Source organism: Simochromis diagramma, unplaced genomic scaffold (assembly GCF_900408965.1).
Source record: "Simochromis diagramma unplaced genomic scaffold, fSimDia1.1 OVJJ01000753.1, whole genome shotgun sequence".
NCBI lineage: Eukaryota > Metazoa > Chordata > Actinopteri > Cichliformes > Cichlidae > Simochromis > Simochromis diagramma.
This window is the reverse complement of record NW_024387523.1, coordinates 21,226,007-21,253,402: the sequence shown is the minus strand read 5'-3', so window position 1 is coordinate 21,253,402 and position 27,396 is coordinate 21,226,007. Positions and strand designations below refer to the sequence as shown.

At 39.2% G+C, this 27,396-nt stretch overlaps 1 protein-coding gene across 4 annotated transcripts in view; it reads left to right on the top strand.

The window, feature by feature from the left end:
- khdrbs3 (KH domain containing, RNA binding, signal transduction associated 3) overlaps positions 1-27,396 on the top strand; it is a 191,241-nt gene that overhangs the window by 89,503 nt on the left and 74,342 nt on the right. For all 4 annotated transcript variants that reach the window (XM_040021132.1, XM_040021131.1, XM_040021130.1 and 1 more), the window contains one exon: positions 24,483-24,601. In XM_040021132.1, coding sequence (XP_039877066.1) covers positions 24,483-24,601 — 119 coding nt within the window. The remainder of the gene's footprint in view (positions 1-24,482; positions 24,602-27,396) is intronic.

Below are 27,396 nucleotides of genomic sequence, written 5' to 3'. Positions count from 1 at the left end.
ATAAATGTATAAACTTAAAATGTGTTTTTCCCTTAAATGAGCAGTTATTGTAGGTTTTAAAGCAATTTTGAACAGTTGCTTGAGTTCTGTTCTCTAAAATGTATTTTTCTCTCTATGACACACTAAGTCAAGAGTTTTAGAGCACCACATCCTTCACAGTTTAATTATGTAATTGACCATTTTAGAGATTAAGAGCTTTAAATGCTTAAATTAAGTACTGAGTCAATTGGTACATTTTATAACTGGGAAGGTGTTTTCAAAGAAACGTTATTCATCTTTTATAAGCTGCATCACATACGATGTTAATCACCTATAGGTGACCTCAAAGGGCACACAGGGAGGAGCCTGGGGTGGATGGCTGGACCAGCTGTTTATTCTACGTTTTCTTAAAAACCTTTGACTACAAAGGTTCCATAACCTTAATCAAACTCAAGCCAAAGCACTATCAGTGATCTGTGGCAGTTTCTCAGGGTACAGAGAAACATTGTGAATTTAATCTCCTTTTTTTATTTCAGCATACAGCATTGTTGCTATGGTTACTTGCAGTCAAGACTGAGAAGTGATTTACAATTAGGAGTGATGATAAAGCTGTTGACTGTTGTTGAGGTGTCCCAGGATACGGTGTCAATTGACACCTACCATTTGGAGAACATTTCATGAAAAAACATCTATTACAGTTACCCAGCTGTTAGACGAATGATGTAATTATTTACAGTCATAATTGTTTCCTCAGCTCTTTTTGCTTCAGGGCACACTTTTTTGTGAAACCAAGGCATAAACAATTAAATGTTTTTTTTGTTCTAAAATTGTCACATGTTTTAACATTTGGTTATTTCCCAAACAAAGCCAGAATGTTAGTGTTTAACTGCAGGAGAGGATTAAAGTCTCTGTGATTGAATTGCTGTTCTGTAATTTGTTACTGTGCAACCTAGCACCGGAAAGCCTTCAGACAGGGGCATGACTGTAGGATTTCCTAGCTTCGAGCCCCGACGAAATAGATGAGAAAATGTCAAGGGCTTTACAAAGGACTCAGATTGTACCTGCAAAACATGAGGACGGCCCCTCGACATCGACACTATGAGAGGAAATGTGAAAGTGCGTGTGAGTGTGTTTAGTGAGGGGGTTAATTTGCACTGCTTTGCTCACGTACATTCCCATTACTCATTATTTATTTAGTCAGAGTACACTCTTAAGCAGTGTGACCTTTCAGTGCAGACCTAATTGAAGTGGCTTGTCTAGCTCTCAGCGGGCCCTGAAAATGCTTCAGTCTTACCAGGTGGAGCTATCGTGATCCTCGGTGTCATAACCTGTAAAACCACATGCCAAGCTGAGGCAATGGAGCCGCTGCACTCATAGCTGCGTACTGCAAATGACAATGAGAAAATACATATGAAAGCAATATGGGCTTCTTTCCTGGCAATTAGTCTTGACTGAATCGATGCACGGCTGGATTGTCTTGTTTTTCAGCATTACTCTTGGCTCGCAGATGATATTGGTATTGGTAGACAAGTCATTTCTGCGAAAAATGATATCAGATTTGTTTAGAAAAGATCTTTTGCAGGGGTCTCTCAGATCCACTGCTTGTGGTATAAATGTAGCCTCTCAGATTAAGTGGCTCAGCTGCATGTTCACCTCCATCTTTGGAGACATTTCAATGACGATACAGGCTGAGACATTGTTAAAAAGGGGAGGGGTGGCGGGGTCCATTTACCCAGGAGAGAGCCGGTGTAATCCATCAGCCTGGCTGCTGCCCATTCAGCACAGCCGGCCCCAGCTGCCTACTGCTAACCAGCCCTCCACCTCTCCCTCTCACTGAATCCGCTCCCTCCCTCCTCCCTTTATCAACATCTCTCTTTGTGCCATGCGCGGCCTCTCTAGACTTTCTGTCTAGAAATACTGTTCACTAAAAGCTCCACCAGATTTTATAATTTATCATATCTGATCATCTGCATCTGACCTCACCGCTAACAAAAGCAGACACAGAAAACATACAAATATTTAATGTTAAGTGATGCATTATAAACCACAGGCTTACTCTCTATCGAAGCCTTAACGTAGTGACGGGAAGGTGTGAGGACTGCTTCTTATCTTTTCTCTGAAACTCAAACCGATGCCCCGTTTGTTCTTAGCGATTACTCATTCCCACTAAAGATGTACACCGAAATTAGTGGTCACAATAACGGCATAATTAGTCTAAGGAGGAACAGATGGGCGCTGTACTTTTTGGTGGCAAATATGAAGAGCTGCCCAGAAAAATTGCAGTTTTTAGTGGACAGTTTCCACTTGTGGATTAATACAAATTTGGCGTGCTAGTGACTTTAAACAACACTGGACAAGCGTGCAGAATTAACTCACGATAAAGCCATGTTTAACGTTTAAAGGTGTAGTTTAGACATCTTTAGACATGTCTGGTCTGTTTCTGGGAATTCAATGGAAGATCAATGCCATGTATACTATCTGAAAAACATGACACTTGAGCCAACTGATGAAATGAAATTTATAGTTAGCTTGGCAGATAAAATTGTCAAAAAATCAATGGAAAACATGTTTTAATTCAGTAAAATATCAGTAAGGTTTATAGTACTTTATTGTAAGTTTTTCTTTTGAAATAAGAGTACAAGATGTAGATACAGTTGTGCAAAAGTCTTTAGTCGTCCATCTTTTCTTTATATGTCACTAGGAAAATGGGAAATAGCTGCAGATATTTAATGAACTATGGAAACATAAATAGAAAAACAGCACATAAGGCTAAAACAGAGTTATAATACTTAGCAAGCTTGAAAGTCAGTATTTGGCACAACCACCTTTATTTTTCACCACAGCCTGAACGCTTTCTTTCTCTTAATTTTTGTTAATAATCTTCAGGAGTGATTCTCCAGGACCTTCCAAAGTTTTTCTCTGAATGTTGGCTGCCTTTTCTTTCATTCTCTGTCACGATGATCCAACACTCCTACAATAATTTTGAAGCGTGAACCTCTGGGGGGGCCAATCCATGAGTTTTTTTTTATCCAGGTGTGCTTTTACTAGTCAAGTCTTTTCCAAGATGGTACCGGCGACCCCCGTCTATTTGCGGTTCAGTATTCGTGGATTCACGTATTTGTGGATTTTACTGTGGAAATTAACTTATTATTTGCAGAAAATTTACACATTTGCAGGTTTTTGCAGGTAATTTGACATACCTACCTTTTCTGTCTGTTTCCCTTCCTTAGGAAGTACTACTTCACAGCCACCGTTCCACTGAGACCATTTCTGCTGAGGCTTTAACAAACAGTAGATAGATGAACTTGAGGACCAAATGTGTCTCTCAGGTCTTGTGTCAAGTTTTTGATGATTTCTTTTGTATTTCTTCTTGACTTTCAGATCCTATTCACCTGCTTTAGCTTTTTTAAGGCATGACACTTTTTCTTTCGCCCTCCAGTTTCCTCAAAATGTTTATACTTGCATGATTCATGTGTCAGTGCTAAAGTGGCTTAACAAACAAAAATTATGGTTAAATACAAAGAAAATGAGTGAAAAAGCCTGAGAACAAAATCCCTTTAAAAATGACACGGAAGTCCCACTCCTTGGAAGGAAAATATAAAAGAAATAAAGGGTGGCTCAGTAACATTACTTTATAATAAATAAATCTGAGATTAAGTCTGTTGCTGCCAACCAAACCATCTAAAAACATAAAATCTGTTTTAGCTAGTTGACAGAAATGGGCTAGCTAAAATTATGTCTTTTTCTCAGATGTTAAAAATGAAATTATATATTAAAGATAAGAAAAACATGTATTCATATTAACCATATATTTTTTGTTAGAATATATCCTGCCATTCACGTTCTGCTGCTCTTAGGTTTAAAAATAGCTATCTGAAAGCATAAAATCTGCCCTTTTTAGTCAACGGACCGCTAAAAGTAGGTTTATTTTAGAAGTATAATTGCTAAGTTTGTGATCATTACATCTGAGATTAATATGTGGTATTTATATATCACAGTATCCTAGCCAAGTTTATGATGTTAAAAAAGTAGCTAGCTCTATATTAACTAGTTTAAACTCCTGTAAAAAAGAATAACGTTGTCACATTGGTGTGCTTTTTGATGAAAAGCATAAGGAGAACCTAACATTCATTCTCTGTATTTGCAAGTAAAACAAGCCAAAGTAAAAAGCTACTCAACTTCAGTAATTAGCATGAATGTTCCACTCTTGAATTAATGATTCATGGGCTAATGTTTAGCATTCTAACTTGCTCCTGCAGATTAAACCCCCGTCTCGGATGTAATCTCTTTGGTTTTCCTGTCCCTGTGATAGGCTACCACCCAGGCTGTTTCTCAACTAAATTTAGCACCTCTGTGCCATTCTTAGCAGCCTTAGTTTCAAATGGAAAGGTGCACCGAAAGTAAAAGTGAACAATGCTTTCAGTGTGTGCGCGTGGAAATAAGAGAGTGGCTTGTATCAGCTTCTCACCCATTCAAAGATATCACTTACCGTAACTCAATACATCGTCACTGGACTCTGAGTAGGCGCTGAAGTACCTTTCACTGCTGTCCATCCTGTGCGCGCGTCTGACGACTACCTCTAAGAAGTACTGTACCATTCTTCAGAAAATACCTTCGCTGAAATGACTGTAATTGTGATGTGATTCAGCTCCATCTTGGGTAATTCATCCTTGATTTTTCATTGAGGTCAAGTGTCTTGCGCAAAAATGATATGTGTGTAAAACTCATACAAGTCAGCTTATTATTAAGAAATATTAAGGCCAAGAGAAATGATCGCTCCGGCTGTATTAATATTTGATCATCATGAAATCGTTTTAATCTCCTTTTGTAATTAAACTTTTGACAGTCATGTAATGAAGGTTCAGCAAAAGAAATGTAGAAAATACATATCACATAACTATTTAATTACTTCCTGAAGTCATTAGAACATTTTTGCATATACATTGCCTATAAATCTGGTGAAAGGGGTGTGTGTGGGGTGGGGGCGGCACAGTTGGTCATTTCACACAAAGAAAGGAAAAGAAACATTTTCCATTTTACTGTCTTTTAAATACTATTTGAGTAAATATGCAAATTGCAAGTAAATGGTTGCACACTACATCAGTTCACAGCAAAACAGAAAAAGAAACCAAACAGATGTATATACATTAACCAGCTTAATGCTCTGTTTTTCCTCCTCTGTTTAAAGTCCTGTGGCAGTCTCAGTAGGGACAAACTGTTTCAGGGCAGCAAGGGAAGAAATGAAGTGTATTCACCAAATAGAGCTGTTGGTTTTCCCTCCCCTGTGGAGCCGAGTTCACGGTCAAAACATTTTCTTCCAGCGCTGCATCTATAAACTGTTAGCCTGAGATTTATCCCTCTGTGTATCCAAGAGCTCAAATCAGGACATCATCCACAAACCATTTACGACATTTTACATTTCCAGCATAAGCCGTCATCCACAGACGCTTAACTTTTGGGAGCAACATTTCAAGTTTTGGCTTCAGCGCAAGCAGGAATAAAGAGAGCAAAGCTTTTGTATCCTTTAGTCAGGCGAATAATCGAAGGCCTCACACAAAGTTCATGTGTTCACGGAAGAAATAAAGTAAGAGTAAATGAGGGATAGAAGGATTTTTTCCCCTCAGAGGAGACATATCATGTGTGCAGCTAGTCTAAGCAACTCCGTTAGGGCTGGATGGAGTCACTCTTCCTTCTCCAGAGCCTTTTGAGACTCATTAGGACCTCCCTCCTAACTGTAAAACCCCGTCATGGTTCGCTCCCCCAACAGTAAGACTAGAGTCTCTTTAGGCTGCTTCAAAATGTCCAACCAGCCTAATCAAGATGTTTTCTTTTTGATGTTGTAGCTTTCTTTGCTTACATAACACTTAATCCACTTAAGCCACTCTCTGCACTGGAGCAGGTCAAAGTCAAACACATAGGCATTTTGTTTAGATCCATTATAAATTCTTCACTCCTCATTACACTCAAGATGCTCTCTTCAGTAATGGCAGTGTTAATGTTGCAAGGTGCAACGAGGTGAAAATGTGAGCAAGCAAATGTAACTGTCGGTCACTAAGGTGCTCTTAGCTGTAAACAGCTTAAATGTATGTGGTGATTATTTTAGATTAGTCACCTAATACCAACAGTTTGCTGATAGACACTCGTTTCAAACCCCTGACTCATAAAGTCACCGCTGTGTTGGAATTCAGCCCTCTGATCGTTGTGTTTTCTGACTACAGCCATCCTTTCTGTACAGTCTCAGTAAAATCCTGGGCTCTCTGTTGTGGCTCAGACAAAGACTCACTTCATTGCTACACAAAACCTTTTACAGTTAATTTCACAGGCCATGTGGTACTAACTTTACTTTTATGTGTTCAATGATGGAGCAGCTCTTTACCTTACAGTTCAATTATTCTTCTGATCCTTAAAGCCACCGAACATTTGGCTGCACACCAAAATTGAGCCTAGACGTTTGGAGCGGTCACGTGAGTTCCTCTGTTATGGATCTTCTCTTGAAGAGCAAACTGTCGTCTGCATTTATGTTTCATGAAGATAATCCGTCAGTAAGATTTATCTATTGAGTGCTAACAATTGTGTAATGGCTTTAATAAATAGGATAGATGGATGGATTCAGTTGACTCTATTGTGTGATCATGTACTCAGCGGCAGCGTCTGGTAATCCCAAATACAAAACGGTAAAATGATCTGTGGTAATAAAACAACACAGGATGTATTTGCAGAGCTGATCTGAGCCTTTGCCAGCCCCTCGCAGTTAATGCCAAACACCATCCCTATCTCTGTGCAGAAATGAGTGTATCTCCACTGGAGAACATCAAGTGCTTTATTTCATTTGCAATATTGATCTTTTCTCCCTTCTTGAATTCTTTGATGCTCACGTCCAATGAAGGGACGACAAACCACAATCTAATTGATTTGGCTCAGTTAGGAACAGAGGTTCGTCGAGCTTGTTGCGATTAGAGAACTTGCGATGCTGAGAGGCAGCGTGTTAGCACTGTGCTGCATCGGAAAATGTTCAAAAATAATACCCTTGTGATAATATCATGAACGCAGACGCTCCCTTTAATGCTTCTGTAATGCTCGCTGACTTGGTGTGTAAATGAATTTCTCTATTTGCCTGAATATGACACACAGTGTGTGCAAATCCAAAGCAGCGGCGAGGGCTTTTAAGAGGCACTTACATGCTTTCAAGCATTTGTCTGCAGTGTTAATTGACACACGATGAGTAATTGAAAGTAAAAATGGAGGTGCTTGGTCATTATGAGATATGATGATTCAGTGTATTTTTATAATGCAGCCCGAGATGCCTCCGATAATGATGTACATTAAGCTGCACAGTTTTCATTTTCCTCCTCAAATCCCTCCTCCCCGGCTCCTTTCACAGCCTAATGACAGTTTTATGGGAAACTTCATTAGGCGAAGGGATCTTGAACCGATAAACATCAGCTTATAATTGTGGGATAAAGTGGCAGTGCCGTGTCTCTCTCATGTCTGGGTCAACCAAGAAAGAATGGTTCATTGTTGAGGTTAGGGTGTGATCAGACAGGTGATTTATTGGTAATTAATAGATATTTAAAATGATTTATATTTGCAGAGCCATCCTTTTCATTGCTGCCCTTTGGCTCAGGGCATACATGCGCTGGGGCTCAGTGTTTTGTTGTGCACAGCGGTCTGCAGGTAGCCTAATGATGAGAAAGCATTACAGACTCTATTGTTACTGGGACCTGCTAAACAAAGACGTTCATTCATCTAAGTTGTTATCTGGGCAGAAAAAAGTAAATAGGTGTCTTCCATGGACTGTATATAAAAGATGGATGGCACCTGTGATGTCACACACTTGTTTTGAACCCCACAGGAGCTTTAAAATAGGTGTTTTGGTCATCGTGGGTTTTTTGTCTTATTGCCTTGTTTTTGCTTCAGACTCAGAAATGAACATATTTTAGATTCTAGTTGGCTTCGTTAGCAGTCTGCATTTCCTAAACAGGCTAAAAAAAACCCACTAGATTTTCACTCGTCAAAGCTGAACTACTGTGTGTTTTTTTGGGCAGTCTGTACCACACACCAGGCTGTGCTATTTGTCAAGTAATTCCATTAAAAAGCCCTAAAAAAAGCACAATCAGTCAACAGTCCAATTCTGGACTGGAATACGCATTAATCAGACATCCATTTGGATACTTGTCATAACAGTATCCAAATGGATGAGTTACAAAATTAAATTCACCTGTGTACAGTGATTATGGAAGGGGACGCTAGCCAAACATGGTTTTTAATACCTTTTAGCTATACATTTTAATATGGAAATTATGTGAAATGGCTCGCTTTTGAAGCAGGCTTCAAGTTATCATCAATCGAACTGCAGTCATGGCACCTTAATTTCATTTTTCAGTCACATGGTGTCTTCAGCTGCTGCACAACCATCAGGAACGCCTTTTATTTTTATATCTGTCTGTCAAATGGTCCACCTCTGGTATAAGAGAGAGAGAGAGGGGTTCCTACAGTGCTTCTGAATTCTCATTGTGTTTTTTCATTATTTTTATTATTCATCATTTTTGTTTTGTCAGCCTTGCTTTTGTCTCAGTGTCCCCTGGATGCAATGGGTCACTCTGCACTGGGCTTGTGTTATCATTATTGCGAGAATATAAACTCAAATGGAAGCACAATTATCGTTCCCTAGACACAAGGGAAGTTAACTTCAGCTACCTACAGGCACTGAACTTTACATTGTAATGTACTCTTTATCCGTTTAATTGCTTCTTGTGGACTTGTTGATGTCAACACATAGCCACTGCTTCAAAAGAATACAGTATATGCATGTTAGCCATAAATTTTCTACAAAGGTAACCTGCAGCATTTTCTTGTTAACAAAGTTGCTGTTTACATTTAGTGTTGCTCTACTGGTGTGTATGCTTTAGGTGTTTTCCTACATACATTGCATATTTGCTCTTTGCTGGTGCTTTCCTGTATTTTTTGCATTTGTGTATGCACCCATAGATTGGTGCAGTGGTGTGAAGCCACTGGCAAGCGTATTATGTCACTATAGATAGTTTCCTCTGTTCACATCCATGATGCAAGCAAAATAGGGGTGTTATAAGCATAACACAAGATTATATAGATATTATAATTACTCTCTGCAGTTTTTAAGGAACAGTACTAACTTTAGGCTGTGAAATGAGATACTTGACTTTTGGTTAAAACAGTAATAAGAGTTACTGTTATTACATTGTTATCACAATCACTGTGAACAACTGAAAACACCATCAAAAACAGGTCAATTCAACATTCATAGCCTACTCACTATTAATGTCTATATACAACCCTACATTAGGAGCAATTTTTCACACGTGGTATGGTAGGTTTGGGTAACCTTTTCCCCTAAATATATGATATTATTTAAAAACTGCTTTTTATTTATTTATTCAGGTTGTCTTTTTTTAGAATTAAAAATAATTGTTGATTTGGTTCTGATGTTTTTTTCAAATATTTTTAATACCAAAATGAAATTTGAAAATCAAATCATTGGCCACCCAAAGGGTGAAACAGCAGATAAACGTTTTTAGCTACGGTTACTTTACAGGCTAACAGGCATAGATTGTAACTAAGCTTGTAACTAAGCAACGTTTATGTCCTGATGCCAAAAGACTGTATGTTTGTTACTTCTTTTTTTGATGAACCCATATTAAACTCAGTGGAATTTCTGATAGTTCTGTATGTATTTGTGACGTACACTTGATACTGTTTCTGATCATTGTACGCTGCTCTGTCATCTATGAGATATCTAAAAACTATACATGCATATTATTTAAGTATTCTATAGCAAAAGCAATTTTGTTTCTTTTGGTGATTATATCTTTATGCGTACACTGTAAGATTAATGTATGGTCTTGCTTATCTTGCTGCTTTCTGAAAACTTCTGAACCGTTTCATAAATTCTGATCTATTGTGTGAAAAACAGAATATTTTATGATGAGAAATATGTTGAATTATGTATGGGAGAATAATATTAACCTATATAGGGTGTTTGGGGATCAACCTCGTTCTGTATTCAGCAGTTTTTAGGCCAAATCTCTGAATGTTCTATACATTTGCTTTGGAACTTACATCTGCTGTGTATAGCACAGTCAGCAAGTCATAGAATATGTCTTTTAATAAAATTCATAAATCCACTTAGCGCTTGTGTGTTATGTTGATGGCAAGGTCATAGAAACGGGTCAATTACAGATTTAATTTTTTTATGATCACTAGTATCTGTTTTCTGTGATGCAGATAAAGCGCTGACCATGACAAACTTTGGCAGTTTTTGTTTTTACATTTTTCCCAGCTTGTTCAAAGCGGTTCCTGGATTGTAAACGATCCAGGGCAACCTCCATCTATTACACCTGGCTGTTTAATGTGACTGCTCATAACTTCACAGACTGGCAGTTTTGTTAAAGCAAACTTTTGGCAGGTTGAGAACATTTTGATAATCTCGTTGTGAGCAAGTATGTAAATGGATCGGTGCCGAGGTGAATGCACCCTGCAACTATCTTAATGCTAAACAAAGAACCCGGGCCTGGAGTATGTGCTGTCACGCGAGGCAGACGCCTGAAGCAATTCTAGCTTCTTTGTTGCATTAAATGTCCTGAAAATCCAAACTCTTGCACTGTGAACAACCCTGCCACCCAAGGGGATCTTCAGGGAACTTTAATGTTCTTACACAACCATTTTAAATCGGTGACTCACCCCAAGGGTGACAAGACCGTCCCCAAAGTTGCCATGATTTTTCGCTGCGGAAATGTTCTTTTGTGTTTGTGTAATGCCGTAGCCATTACCACTAAGTTTGGCGGATTAGGATCATATGCTTACACACATTTCATAGGAGGACAGAGTTTGACTTCCACCGACATTCACAGAGTGGAGTCTCTGACTGGCTAGCTGTATTTATGATGCTTCACAGGCCAGATACTGAAATGAAAGAGGCTCCACTCGAGGGGCTCTCTGTCTTAATCCGCGGACATTATCTCCACACTGTAAGTGGGTCTTGGCTCGTTACCCCGCAGTAGAGAGCCAGGCTGGCAGGGTTGCGAGGAGAGAGGCAAAACAGGAAAGGGAAAGGGGGGAGGGCCTTGCCCAGCCGCCGAGAATGTAATCTCCAGATTAGGGGGCGAGACGAATTCCTGCTGCCAGCCTGACCTTGTCAAGGCAATGGAGGAGCCAGAGTGAAATTGAGATTTCAGGACAGGAGCGAGTCGAGATGTGTTTCATTCTTTTTTTTTTCTTTTTCTTTTTCCACCCTGTGTTAGCTTCTCTTTCAGGGGTCACAGCTTTGACACCATCATTCATGCTAAATGTGTGCCGTCACACTGTTAGCACACATGAAGTTTATGTGAGCAAAACCATATCTGGCACTGACCATGCTCTCGGCAGTCACTCAGTCCCCCTGTGCAGTTTTTATAGGATGAGCAGACAAAGGAAAAGAAATGGTGTTCTAATTTATTGAGACTGATAAATATGAGTGTTTCAGCCAAAAACGACCGAGGCTTTGAAAGCTGTCGTGCTGAGCTGAAACAATTATTTAATAAGAAAAAAAAAAAAGATCAACAGTTGTTTTATTGGTCAAATAATGCTGTTAGACAGGTTCAAAAGAAAGTGGAAGCAGTTCCAGCTTCTCTAATAGCAGGACTCACTACATGTATTTCTCCTGAATGATTTTTACTTGAGAGGAGTGCTGCATGCCTCAGATGGTCAACGTGACAGGAGCTCTTCAGCAGTATTAAAAAACAATCTCAGTAGTTCTTAAGTATGACTAAAGAAAAACTGAGACACTTATTTTAAGTTCAGCCTCTGAGCAGAATGGCACCAATTGTAAAGGAGATGCTCTGTAATCACTATTAAGTGAATTGCAATTTTCATCCAGAAGAACTACACATTATTAATTTTACATATTAAAAGACTGGTTTATAATACAGCATAATCACTGTAATGTTGCTACTCTGTAATCACTTTAAGTAAATTAATGAGATCCTTAGTTTTCATCTTCTTCTTACAGATAAATGAGCAAATTACCAAGTAAAAATCAGAAAACATTTACAAATATAATAACTAATAAAAACCCATTCTGAACAGTATGTTCCTTACTCTTGGTTAGAAAAGCAACAGTAACCTCTCGATCTTGGTTAGCCAGTGTTTGCTAAATATTTCTTTGTTTTGGAAATCACTGAACCAGGTCTGTTCCACAACTCGTACTTGTGTCTCACTTTAAATATATATGGTTGAACACAAAGTTCATTCACTGACCTTTGGTGCATGGACATGCGTTTCCAATGAAGCTCCATCTACTTCAAACCACAAATAAAAAAACGTTACACGGGCATGAATAGAGAAAAAAAATCTTTAAAGTTGAAGAAGCAGAGCTGTTCAAACTCCCGCACAGCTTCTGTTTTGTTAACAAGCTTCCTTTGTGAATATTCTTACTTTATATTCTGAGTATTTCAACTTTCTGGATGACCTCAGTGTCCTTTCATTGAGTTTATATTAGCATGTTCTGCTGGATGGAAACTGGAAAATGAGAATAATAATGTGTTTGCCCCTATTTGAGCATTTCATTCATTTGACCCGTAATTGCAAAACAACAAAATAATGAGTGTGTCTGCCGCAGACAGCTGCATACAGCATCAGCTGCATAAAGGAAGTGGCAGAAAGCTGCCGATAAACTGCCATTGTGCTGTTTAGACAAGACATGTTTTTATTGCTTCAGACACTCGCTGGAGCAGAAGAGAAACTCACTGTCTTGCAATTTTCAATTCAATTATTTACGGAAGGAAACGCATTGAGTCATAAGCTCTTTCCATGCAGGTACATCCTGTCTGTGCTCTAGTCAAATGAAAAGTAGTGCAAATGATAATAACGCTCATAAAATACAAACGAAGACAGAAAAAGTGTCAGTTTTGTCAGCGTTCTCCGATTAGGAATGTGATCTGCATTGCCTGGAGAGAAAAAACATAAACATAATAATGTTTTTTCCCTTTATTTGAGACCAAAGACTTGTCTTTTAATATTGCATACAAGCACATGTAACTCCTGACAGTCTCTGTTTAGTACAGCTAAGAAGTGTGTGTTGCCCTGGGGGCACCTTAGTTAGATAAATACCACAAACATAAAAAAAACTAAAATCCACGAGTAACATAAAAAAATGTGGCATAAAACACTTTTTAATGTATGATTAATTCTAAAGCACCAGTCAGTTGTGCTAAATTGAACCCAGAGCAGTGTAGCTGCACATTCTCTATGAAGTACAACGCAGGCTGGGCTTTCATTCATTTTCTATGCTCCTTTTTTTCTTTCGTTCGCACCACAAAAAGGTGTCATTAGATCTATAATTCAAAATTTGTGCCGCGTTAATTCAAAGTTTTTGACACGAACGGTTTGAATATCCTTGAACATCCAAAGCCACTGCAGGCTCTTGGGTAATTAGCGCTTGAATCAGTGCCGATGTAGCGCTCATTATATTTCTTAGCTGTGAACTTTCGCTTCATATATATTGTTTACCGAAGTGTGGCCACTAAGAGCACCCACACTGCCTTATTAGAAAACCGCTGACCCAGTGCTCTTTTCACATTTACATTAAAGCAACACTGGTTCTTACCACTTTGGTATTATTGGTAATCAGTTATTAAAAATGAAACCATGATAATTGAAGACAAAGTAAAGTTTCTCTTAAATTGTGGGTTTTAGTGTAGCATGGGATTAAATGAACAGCTGCTTTTTCACATTCACTGAACAACTCAACATTTTGTCAAACTGGATTGTCAGAGGAGAGTGACAGGGTGAATATTTGAGATGCCTGAGCATTAAGAAAGAAGGTAGTCAAGGGCAGTTAGTCTAGCTAAGCATGGAGACTGGATGGTGACGGTGAAACAACTAGACAAGAATGAGTGAATCAGATCAATGGAGCATTGTTTGTCAAGAAATATTGGATGACAAATCACCAAATGTTGCTTTACAGTTTTGTTGTTGTGCAGGACTAATAAATGAGACACAAAGTGCTAATCTGACTGATTTAGGAAGCCAGTAGCAAGCTCTTCATGATAAACTAGGGTCTCACTATATAGATATATATGAAATTTAGATCTTCTCTGTCAGATCTGGTGTTTAGTTTAAGGAAAAAACACTGTTCAAGACCATTACCATATTTAATAATACTAATGTTATACTTTATATACCTGCTGATTATAGTACTTATAGCTTATAGCTTTAAAAGGCAATTTTTGTCATTAAAAACTACAGAATGTACGAAAACTTTCACCACCAGGGGCACCATTTTACCAGGTGTGTTGAAATATTAAAAAAACCTCTTCTTAATTTCTTCAGCCAGTTTCCAGAGCTGTGACTTTTTGAGCTGGGGCCCAAACATCACAGCTCTGAGCGCACAGGGTTGCTTAAATAATCAACCCACTGGGTCGCTTTTTGGAGGAAGATTTGCTCAAATAAAAGATAACAGAAAGAGTCATAGAAACAAACAGTTACCTGTAGTGTTTGCACTGCAGATCAAAGTGAGTCACAGCATGTACTTAGCATGATCCTCCTGGTTGTCATTGTCTACTGACAATGTGGGTTCACCCCAACCCAGTATCACGGCAAAACGTGTAATAGACACACCGGTCCACCGTGACCATTTCATGCTTTGCTTCTAAAAACACGTGAATAGGGCACGCATGCAGAAGTTGGATTAACAGCAGGTGGAGGTAATATATTTAAAGCCACGAAGTCTGTAACAAACTGGTTCGAAATAAAATCTCCCTCTGCTGTTACTGCAACTTACTGCAACTTCTGTATGTGTGTATTTTTCACGTTTTTTAGAAATTGTGAAATGGACACTGTGGACCAGCTTTGCGTGTAATAGACGCGTGATATCGGGTTGTACACCCAGTGTGAACATAGTGTATTTATGCCATAGCTCTGAAATTGTTAGACTTAATGACCCAGTTGCTTCCGTCCCTAACTTGACTCTGTAGCATGCAGCTGAAGTCATGCATAATCCCACAAAATCTCCCCAGCTTATGAATTTTAAATGGGAAGACCTAAATCACAGAGCTGCTTTTAAGTGATTCCATTTCTAATAGGAAAGCAGACAGCTGGGCGGTGTCCCGTCGTGGGGCGGCGTCACTCAGGCTGACATATTTTATAGATTGTAAATATATTTTAATGTGTGCATAGGTTGGAAAGTTGGCACATTTGATGCAAGAGAAACTTTAAAAAAAACCAAAAACCTCCCAAACACGAAGGGGCTCAGGGAAGAGCAGACGCACATGGAGAAGAGAGGTGCTGTTGTGCTTTTTCAGTTTCTTTTAACTCTGTTTTTATTTTTCTTGTTTTGTACTCTTCAAGTTAATTGCCAAGTTCTGTGCACACCATTCAGCAACACTCTTGACTTGTGAAGTTGTGTGGAAAATGAAAAGAATTCAGCTGTTTTTATGCCAATATTATGTCTCAGCTGAACAGAGACCCATATGGATTGAATGAATAAAATATTGAGTTTTGAAGTTTTTTCTTAAGTTATGCTTCACTCTGACATTCTGCTCTGTGAGCTCTGAAGGAGCCACTTGGCCTAAACATTACTAAATATGGATATCATGTTCCCCTCATGGGGATTATTGCTGCTGAAACTTGTTGCTTTTTCTTATCGCTGAAGAACAAAAGCCTTCTCTGTGTACACATATATACTAGCTGTAAATGTAGGACCATTCTTGGACCATGATCCTTGTGTACTACACTTATGTGTTGGGGTTTCAACCTTTACCATGTCTTCTTATGTCTGAGTCTTCATAGTGTCTGTCTGGATTGGCCCTCTGTCACTCTGATTCCTGTGTTACTGTGAAGATTAGATCCTCGTGTTTCTTTGTTCAGAACACATGATTAAATTTTGGGGATTTATTGAGACTTCTTTGTATCCAAATGCCAACACACAAGGGAGGCCTTGAAAACAGAAAATAAACCTTTATTTAACCCGATAACTAAAAAAGTGAAGCCAAAGGCTCGATCAAACAAAACAGGAACTCCTGCACGAAGAGGGCAAAGAGATGGACTGATAAAAGACTGAAGGAGTTGGAAAAGGTAGAAGCAATGAAGGCTGGAAAAATATTGGAAAAGAGGGGAAAATGAACAAAGGCTGGAAAGGACAACACTAAAACATAACAGAAAATTTACCTTAAATATAAAGTAGGAAGGAACTAAAAGAAGAAACTCTGGGAACCAAGTAGACAGAGATGGGGGAAACTGAAAGAAAGAAGAAGCAAGAAACTAGAAACACAAAGGAGTGCCACAGATAACAGTTATTGTTGTTGGTGATTTTTCCTGGTCAAATTAGCAGCAGTCCTCTACATGTAGAAGATTGTACAGTGAAACTCTTCAGCTGAAATGATTTGGAGATCCTTTTAAATCTCTTGCCAGGCTTATATGAAGCCACCAGAGATCTTTCGCTCTTGACACCAAACACTTCAGCAAAGATGAGCACCAGGTTTAAATAAAGCATGTTCCTCTTGTCACTTCTTAGAGAGAGATTTTAGGCTGTGCCAGAGGACCAGGATTATGACGATATCTTTAGCTGGCTCCAACGACTAACAAAGAAAGAAGCAAAGTCTAGTTGAGTTATGGGAGCATAAGCAGTTTGTATGATGTTATATATGGCGGTTATTGTGACCAAGCCAACAGGGATGTAGCATAAAAAACAAATAGTGGAAGAGTAACGGCTCCATGTCATGGCCTCAGTTCAGTAGTTATTATCAGCTGTGCGGCCTGCGTTCATCAGATGATGGTATCCTACTAATGCTTATTAAACCCATGTTGCACGCTGCGGCTTTTAAGGAGGTTCTAATCATTGGCATCTAATCTAGAACACCAGATTATAATTTAAAAATGTTGATGGTTTTATTAAATGTAAGTGCGTACATATTTTCCAATGTATCTGTGAAATTAGAACTATAAATAACATTTTATATCATATGAGTATATAACCTTCATGCGTAGGCGCTGTTCCGATCTAGTAATAATGAAATAGAGTGAAAGATTTCCACTTCTTACGTTTTCACATAACCATGGAAGCAAAGAAATTGAAAAAAAGATTTAGCTGCTCTTCAGCAATAATGAAAAAATCGACATGTTTAAGCAGCAACAGCCCTCATCAGGGGAACAGGATGTACATACATATTCAACAATATGTAGGCCAAGTGGCTCCTCAAGATGTTTTAAGGAAATCTTCAAAATTCAATGTTTCATTAATTTATTCCATTTGGGTCTTGGAGCAACTGACACACATTGGCTTCAAAAGCTTTATCAACCCACTGAGTTTCTTCACGAGTCGCCGTCTTCTGTTGAATGAGAGATTCACATAAAGCACAGCCAGTGTAACAAGAGTAAAGACTTCTGATGCTACACTGTCAGGAAATAAAGTACCTCATTGTACCTTTAGGGGTACAAGGCTACAGTCATTGCACCCTTATACCTGGAGACAAGGACAGATCCTTTTTCAGGTTCACCTTGGGAGTTATGTTTCCTATAGATTGATCTATTTGACAGAAGGCTGTCTTTTAGAGATCTTTATTAGGGCTGAACTAAACAGTGCGTAGGTATAAAGCAGGTGTACTAATCTAAAGGAAATGGGGTGCAGCTGATTTATAAGAAACATTTCTATCTCTTATAAATGCAAAAAAAAAAATGCTTATGCAAATTACTATTTTTCAAAAGTCTTTGAATACAAAATTTGATTAATTGCCCAGCCCTGATTTGTAGCCTTGTAGGTTTTTTATACATCAGCTGTAAAAGGCTGATGGTGTTGTCTACCTGCCGGGCAGGTGAGCCACCCTGACACCCAAGCTTGTGAATGTGAAGTGCCGTAGGAGTTTCACATTGATACCATAGGTGTTTCTTTTAAAAATCTCAAACAAGGTTGAATCTTAGGCTACGTCCACACGTACCCGGGTATTTTTGAAAACGCAGATTTTTCTATGCGTTTGCACCTTTCGTCCACACGTAAACGGCGTTTTCGGTCACTGAAAACTGAGATTTTTAAAACCTCCGGCCAGGGTGGATATTTTTGAAAACTCAGTTTTTGCATTTACGTGTGGACGAGAAAAACGCAGAAAACGCAGCGTCAAAGGTGTGCGCCTTTTTTGACGTCACACTGTGCGCCACGTTATTGTTTCGGTGAAATGAATTTCTACAATACTGTTTCTGTTAATTCTGCTCTCTGCAGTGTTTAAATGCTTACATATACACACACAGTTACTGTCCCTCCACACATACGACTCGGTTCTGCTTCTATGCCCCATCCTTGTTTACTATTTCCCACCGGGGCTTCTAGACTTCTGATTGGCCAACATTTCTACATGGTTAGGAATATATCGCCACCTGTTGCTTTGGCATGTTCCTAGCAGCGTTTTCCTTCATTTCTACGTTTACGTGTGGACGGGATTATTTTTTAAAACGAAAACGGAAAATCTCCGTTTTCAAAAATACCCGTGTACGTGTGGACGTAGCCTTAGTGACCTCAAGGTCAAGTCAGAGGTCAAGTCTTCTTAACATTGTTTGGTTGGGGTTGAGAGGAAGGAGGCAAGACAAAAGACATGCTGTGAACGAGGGTTAGACAATAATAAAATCTTTAAAAACTTAAAGTAAAATTAGTCTCTTGTTGCAGTATCAGGAAACACTGTCTACAGGTGTAACTTTTAATAGTTTGGGAACCTTTTTGGTCCAGAAAATTAGCCTGAGATGGTACATTTATGTAGGTTTTATTTGCAGGGAGACTCTTACTGTACCCCTGTTTCTGAGAGCGTACCTTAAACAAGGGGCGATCGTGGCTCAAGAGTTGGGAGTTCGCCTTGTAATCGGAAGGTTGCCGGTTCGAGCTTGAACAGTCTTGGTTGTTGTGTCCTTGGGCAAGACACTTCACCCGTTGCCTACTGGTGGTAGTCAGAGGGCCCGGTGGCGCCAGTGTCTGGCAGCCTCGCCTCTGTCAGTGCGCCCCAGGGTGGCTGTGGCTACAATGTAGCTGCCATCACCAGTGTGTGAATGTGTGCGTGAATGGGTGGATGACTGGTTGTGTAAAGCACTTTGGGGTCCTTAGGGACTAGAAAAAGCGCTATACAAATACAGGCCATTTACCATTTACCAATTTCAGATGCAAGAAGTTGGGGTGAAAATAGGGCTGCTCAATTAATCGAATTTTAATCACGATTACGATCTGGGCTTTCAACGATCATTAAAAATGACTGAGCCGATTATTAGCCCCTCCCTCATGCTTTACTCTCGTGCTGCTCCGTGTGGCAAATCGAGCGCACCTCTCTGCATTTCGAACACGTGTCACAACAATTAAGAGCAGCGGTCCCCAACCTTTTTTGCGCCATGGACCGGTTTATGCCCGACAATATTTTCATGGACCGGCCTTTAAGGTGTCGCGGATAAATACAACAAAATAAAACTAGTACCCGTACCGAAAAAAAGAAAATTTATTCATAACACACGTGAAAAGAGCAAGGAAAACCGAGTAAATGATAAAAACGATAACAAAATAACGCTGAAAACAGATAAAAACCCTGAAAACCATACATTTCACACCTGAGCCTCAACTCTCGCGGCCCGGTACCAAACGACTCACGGACCGGTACCGGTCCGAGGCCCGGGGTTTGGGGACCGCTGATTAAGAGGACCCGAGGGAAGCTCGGAAAGCTAAGCAGAAGTTATTTGGAGAGGAGAGTGACTGTCTGCCGTTGGTTGAAAAGAGAGGTAAAAAAAAACTTCAGTGGTGTGGAAACATTATGGGTTCGCGGAGTCAGACGTGGATCAAGTAGACACAGTGTGTAAACTTTGCTACGGTGTCGTAGCTGCACCACAGAGCAACACTGCAAAGTTTACTAAACATAGATGTTTACATTTTTCATTTATTTTTTATATTGCAAACATTTGCACTGTTATCAGTATTTGCACACTATTTTATATTATTTTTTGACAATCTGTAAAGTCATTATTCAATACATTGTTATTGTTAAATAAATATCGTCAAATAATCGAGATCTCAGTTTCACTGAAAATAATCATGATTATCATTTTTGCCATAATCGAGCAGCCCTACATGAAAATTCAATAGAAGTTTTTGTCGTGCCTCGTGCATAGACAAGCAAATTGAGTTGGAACAGAGGAATCTGATAGAGCTGGTAGGAAAGAAAAAAGAAAACAACAGGCACACAGTGCATGTGTCAGTGATGCATGTTTCATCTCTTTGGTGTGAGCAGGACTCTGAGGTGGAGGAGCTTCTCAGTTCCACATTTTCTACATTTCTGTGCCGCAAACAGGATTTTGGAGGAAACTGTGGTTGGTTAATTTGCACTAGCTGATTCTGATGCCATGTTTAGAGGGTGAGCTCATTTGAAACTGCTGTTTTGGCTGCCTATTACACCTGCTGATTGATTGCACTGCCCTGTTGGGGCTCATTTGGACTTGAAATACAGCGTTTTCTTGTGCTGTAAGCTTGAGAGGGGGAATGCAGTTGAATCACAGTCTCACTTACTGTCTCCCAACGTAAAGCCTGGTGAAAGGAGGAAACTCTGTCTTGGCATGTTGCTAGGTGATGCATTAATATTAATGTTGTCTTTTTTCTCAGAAAAAAGACAACATTAACTCCGTGCCCCCTTTGGGATAAACCAAAGCTTAAAGATATCTCCATCTCGCTGATACTTCTTTTATCCCCGTTAAAACTCGTATCAAAGGTTTTAATTACATTCTGCTAATGTAATGCTGCAGAGCTTTGTTGGGAAATTACAATTGGCTCGCAGTTTCTAGTTTGCAGAGCTGATATGGTCAGCTCTTGTAATTGAAAAACGGGTATGTGGTGCATCTGCTCATGTGATGTGTTAAACCAGAGTGTGTTCAACTTTATAGAAACAGAAACAGACCTTGTTTTGCCTTCATCTAATCACTGTCAGATCAGATTCTCAAGTCGTCTTCGTAAACCTCGACTCAAAAAACAAAGGTTGATTGTTCTGGTTTTATCTAATGTTTTTTTGTCCTGTTGGAAAATCATTTTGTGCGGGAGACATAAATCTGTGATGGAGTTCACCTTCTCCCTCACCCTTTCCTCCTGTTGGGCTTTTAGCCCCGAGTCTTTGTCGCGGACCCCTCCTGCACCTCTCTGCAAAACCATTTTCCTGGCGCTAAAACACAGATGTTATCCATCTGATTAAATGTTCAAGGTTACATCTCCAAATACATCAAAGTCTCCCTCTCCCGAAAGAAGAGGCGTGACAGCCAGTATTTTTGGTAGCCTGGAGGTGCAAGTGCCAGTGTCCTCCCTTTCATTTTTTTCCACAGGAACATGAAAGAGACTGTAGCGCATGTCGTGTGTGCTCAAGTAAATCGGTGTCTCTGCTCAAATTAGAAAGTATTAATGATGGCTGTGACTCAGCCAATAGGTGAGATGGGTGATACTGAAGGGAACTAAGAGTTTGACAGTAAAAAATATACTGATGAGGGTCATTTTCTTTCCCATTTCCAGGCTTAGAAAAGATCTGTGTCCCCACAGAGAGAGTCCCAATAGCATCTCAATTTATTGTTTTTATAATCATGGTAATAATGAATTTTGAATATCACTTGTTATATATACTATATACTGTTTATTGGTAATTTAGTAATTCATTCACCTTAAATTCATGTGACACATGCATCACAGGAGTCACAGTGAGGTAAGATAAGCAAATGTGTCATCCATTACACCATGGAGCCTCTAATTTGTATAACACAAACAAATGTTATAATTTAATTAAGTAATAATTTTATTGTTGACACATTATGATCAGTGAGATTTACCAAACAAACCAAGCATGTTATAGTCAATTCAGTGACTTCAAGCCCAAATCACCAACAGCATTCTGGATAGTTGGTTTGATGTGATAGTGCTTATATGCTGTGTCGGGGTTTTTACCAAACGTGGTGATGTGTACTATGGCCAAACATTGGTCTCGTCTTGTAACCAAAAGTCTTGCGAGTTGTTCAGATGCTTTGCTGGAGCCTTGCTCCAGGCAACATTTCCAAACAAGCTGTACTTGTTCAGCCTTCTTCTAATTGTACCGTCTGCAACTTTAACATTTAACATTGTAACTGAGGGCCTTCAGAGCCAGACATTTAGATCTCTTGTTTCTTTATCACCGAATGGTCTGAGTTTGGGGTAAATTTACTGGGACAGCTGCTCCTGGCATGATTGTGGTATTGTGTTAACATACACCTGCCAAAGCTTCTGCTCTCATAGAGGTGCTCATTCTTTTGAGCACTTTTTTTTGTATTAACAATTTCAACATGCAAAAATATTTAGGAGCTAAATGAGCGCCCCCTTTTTGACTCACCCTTCATGCTGCAGCTTTCTCTGCCAGAATGAGAAAGGTGGATGCTGCTGTCACCCTGCAGCAAAGTTTACAAGAAATGATATGATTAGAAGATTGTGGCAGACGGAGCAGTTTTCCTGCATACAGACAGCTTTCATTTGAGTTTCTTCTGCATTCATTTGCACTCTCACAACAAAACAAAGCAACAGTGGATAAGAGCAGGTGAAGAAATTGCTTTTCTTCACGTGACTGGAAACCTTTATTGGCATTTTAATGCATAAATACAGACTGCAAGGAAACAGTAGAAAGAACTAGTTAGTGAGGGTTTAATTTCATTCAGACTCACAGGTGAAGTTATTAGTGGAAACAGTCACCACCTGAAAAAATCAGGTACATTCAGCTGCTCCCTCGCCACAAGGGATTACGCTGCATGTTCAATTAGACAGAGGTTTATACCAGATGCCCTTTCCTACTGGAAACAAACCAGCAACCTTTGGCTTAGCAAGTGTGCAAGAAGTAACAAGAAACAAGGATACGCAATGGAAAACATAAAATAGCAAGAGAAATTATGAATACCAGTAAAAGAACAAAAGCCAGAAAGCAGAAAGAATAATACAATAACAATATATCAGTGGGAAATAATTATAAGCAGGCAATAAAAAAGAAATCTAAGATAAAGATCACATATAATAAAAGCACATGAAAAAATAAGACTGTAAAAAATGTGTTTTCAGAAGTAATTTAAAGTAGGTCAGTACTTAAAACTGACTCAGAACATACTGTACTGCTGTCACTGGTTCAGTTGTGTTTATTTTGTTCTCCCCCTGAAGTGAGGGGGTATGTAATCGGTGCTACCAGTCTAGCACCCACAGTTTTCAAGATATCGTTTTCACATTTTGTGTGATGGTGGAAACCAATAACAGCTCGAGCTGATTTAATTTAGGTGAAAATCGGGTCAAGGTCAAAACTTTATATTACCCACAATTTTCATGGATCTTAGTCAAACTTCACAACAATATACTAGGTCTTGGGGGACATGAGTACCTAGGTTGGTAAAGCATTTGACCTTTACCTTCATTGTTAGCGCCCAAGGTCAAAATTGACCTTGAAAAAAAAAAATCAAGAAACCATGGGGAGAGCTGTAAAACACATTTTATTAAACGCACTCTATGGCAGCCCTATGGCATCACAATGATGCCATAAATGTTCACAAAATCACACATTGCATAAATATATCTTAAAATCTCAAGTTTTTACAGCTTCTGAAAGACACAGATTTCAGCCAATTGTGCTTAATCACATGAGTAAACATAATAAAATACCGTTTTAGTATGCAAGGCTTCGAGGTAATAGGGTCAGGGGTTTAGTTTCCATTGGATCATCTCCAACCTTTAAAACACTTGTTTTGTTTGCGCTCGTTAAAACATTATTTTTTCAGAACAACACTAAATGACTCCTCAGTGACGCAAAAAGATTTAATATACTGCACCAGATTTCCATATTCTTTCATGTTTCATTTATGCCCAATTTTAGGTTGCAATGTGGAATTTTATAGTTTACAGTTTTATAGTTATAGCTTTTACTGTGTATTAGAAAAGTTGGAGAAAATCATGAAAAACACTCTCATGTCCTTTAAACAAAGCTTTACTTGTAAAATTGTTTGAGGTTCTTGCAGAGGAGAAAAAACCTAAATATTTGCTTTTTAGTAACAATTTACTCTGTGTTTGTGTGTTTTGTAAATGTGCTGTAGCTGGGTTTTGAACAAAAGACACAATCCTAATGTGTCAAATTGAAAAACTTTAAGGAGCCTTTTGACATTTTCTCAGCAATTTGAGAAGCAGCATTCACTTGAGGTTGAACAGTTCAGGACTTTGAAGAAAAAGCTTTTACCAGAAGCGAGTTTTGTGTTCATTACTGTGTGACACAAGTAGCCAGTGTAGCAGTTTCCAGGCATTATGACAGGCAAGGCTAACCGCTATCGTATACTCATGTACTCTCATCTTGTTCTTGTGCTGAAAACAGTGCATCCCAAAATAAAAGAAACTTCAATTATTCTTTCAGTGAAGATATGTATTTTTTGCACTAGTACTTCTCTGCTGCTCCAGACCTGTAAGTTCATGCTTTTCAACACAGGCTCATCTTTTTTTTCTTGCTTCTTTCCAGAGATTGAAAAAATTCAGAAAGACGAGGGGAAGGAGGAGGAGAAGTTCATCGATGTCGTCATCAACAAGAACATGAAACTGGGCCAGAAAGTTTTAATACCAGTCAAGCAGTTTCCTAAAGTAAGTGTTATGGTATCACCACCAGAGACTTCTCCAAGAATGTGATGTGCACAGATAGAGAATTTTAGATTGCGTTATTTATAGATAATGAAGTCAACTACAGTGGCTCTACTTTTGATTTAAATTCCTTCCAACAGCCACTTGACACTTTTTGTTGATGCTTTATGTTATTAGATGTAGCATATCCGGTAGATGGTGTTCAGGCAGAGAGTCGGATGACAGAACTGGGGTAGGACGATGTTAGGGAGGTTACTTTCTGTCTAAAGAACTGTTTAAGCTTTTGAAATGTATAACTTTAATTCTAATTGTTCCTCTCTCCAGCACCAAACTCTCCTTTGTGTTGACCTTGGTCAGTGACGCTGTGATGCATCTGTATATTAATTTGTCAACGAATAACCTCGCAGTGGATTTCATTTTATTGAATGTCAAACGATTCCTTGTGAAACATGGGAGATTCTGGGTCTTTTACAAGCTCTAGAAGCTGTTTTTCTCATGACAATTTATCGCTTGTATGGGGAGAGCGTGATTGCAATGTGGCCCATAAGTCACAAATATAGAGTCCAGGACGGTCGGCTTCACAATGACCTCCATGTAAAGCCGTTTTGAGTGATAATACTGTTGGCACATTTGAGAGCACTTCAGCCTCACCCGCCAGCAGGAGCCTTCATCGACAGCTACATTTACTGGAGCCACAAGCTCGATGCGTGACAGGGATTTCCCACTGGGAGCGTGATGAGGAGGCTTGGTGTAAAAGTGAGAGGGCTGCTCCTAGTTGGGGGACATCGCTCAAGTTTTCATCTCAGCCCCCACGGGAAGGATAGCGGCAACCTTCAGTATACCACTGGAGAGGACAAAGCTGAACCAACAAACCTCTAGGTTTGGTTTCATCAATCTCAACACCAGACTCAGAGTGACATTTCAGCATATAAACATCAGTGATACACCATGCTTTATTATTGTTATTATTTCACACGTAGCACTTAGTTTGTATTTGTGAAAGACTGTAGATCAAACAGGAGTTAACACTTTATGTACTTTTTAATGAAACATTATAAACTAGAGATTTTTACAAAAAAATGCAAAAAAAAAAGGTCCCTCGTAACATCTTTTTAAAACTTTAAAAATCTGTTTGCTCCATCTTTTCTTTCTTTAATTTTTATTTAATCAATTTGTCTGAGGCTTAAAAGGGATTTCATATATTTTTAAGGACTGAATCCCCTGCTGAACCTTGACAAACTATAGATAGATGCATTTTGTGAATTGTATAGGCATACACCAGGAATTCAAATAGAGTCAAATCTAATTTATCAATACGTACTGTATGTTACATTAATGCAGTCTCCATAGTTGTATTCTATAGATATTAATGCATGTAATGCTAACATTTTGCTAGCTAAAGCCTTTGAGACATTGCAGCTGTTTAAAGCACATTTCATGTTCATTCATGTTTTTAAAAATCTGTTGAAATAATAGTCAAATGAACTCAAAGTGTTTAAAAAGTAAAACCACATTTAGTTTAGATTTCCATATAAAGGTCTTTGTCTGTACTGTGGAAAGACGATGCATTCATCATCAGGTAAGGTGAAGATGCACTCTGTTGTAAACCTCAAAGTAATTCAGCTAAATAAAATAATCTCAATTAGCACTGCCTGTGTACGACATACATATGTGTGTAATGCTATCTGAGACTGATCTGAGTCTCCCAGGTTCACAGCTAAACAGATTTGCTTTGACAACTTTGATAAGTAGAGCCACTAATATGCTGTTTAGAGCTCCTACAAGCCACCGGAGGAAGACAAATTCAATTTGTTCTATCTGACAGGTAGCAGTGGCAAGAGTGATCTGTCTGACTTGAATGGCTTTTCTCCTGAGCTGCAAGCATCACCTTTTGGCTTCTGGCATTGAAGTGGCACTGCCATTTTCCAAATGGCCGTTTAGGAGCACGTGCAGAGAGGTTAAATCCATCGTCTGCAAACACAGCTTTTTATCAAAATGAAGCAGGCAAGGACACCATGCAGCAAATTCTAGGCTGAGAGCCGTGTGTCAGCAGTGATTTTTAATACCCAACACTGATGAATTATTTAGAATTTCTAAAATACTGGAAAGAATGACGCTTACAAAGGGATCCACTATGTGGTGCGGGGTGTTGTGAACATGGCAGTACTGTTAAGTTAGCTGTCTTTTACGTTTAATCGAACCCTTGTCGACATAAATCACTATGACACATAATGTCACGCCTACCCAGGAACTAAAAATATTCTACCTTTTGAACGTCGATGCGCTATCAGAGCTCATCTGTACCCTTCTTGGTTCTGTAGGCCTTCTCCTAGAAAGCTCTCTTTTGGCACAAAGCACCACAGGTCATTAGTGAGGCGTAAGGAGTCCCACCGGTTTATTTCCAGTTCAGACTGTGGCGTTTCTCTGGGCTGGGAGCTGTGATTTATCCTTCTGCTGTCGCTCCTGTCCTGCTGTCCTCAGCACAATCACTCGGCACTTGCTCTCTGTGCGCACACCTTTCGCCAGACTTGCAGTAATACATTCAGCAAATGATGAAAAGAGCTCAGATGTGCCCACCACCACTCCCGCCCCCTTCAAGTTAAGCATGATTAATCAGACATCCTTTCTCTTCCTGTGTCCCCTATTCTTTCTAATCATCCACAATTTTTTGGTTTCAGAAAACAAGCTGGGCCAAAATACAACAATTAACTTTTTTTTTTTTTTTTTTGGCAGGGAGGGGTCTGTGTATTTGCATCTATTTATTTTTCAGTCAAGTAACAGCACAACAGAGCAGCAAG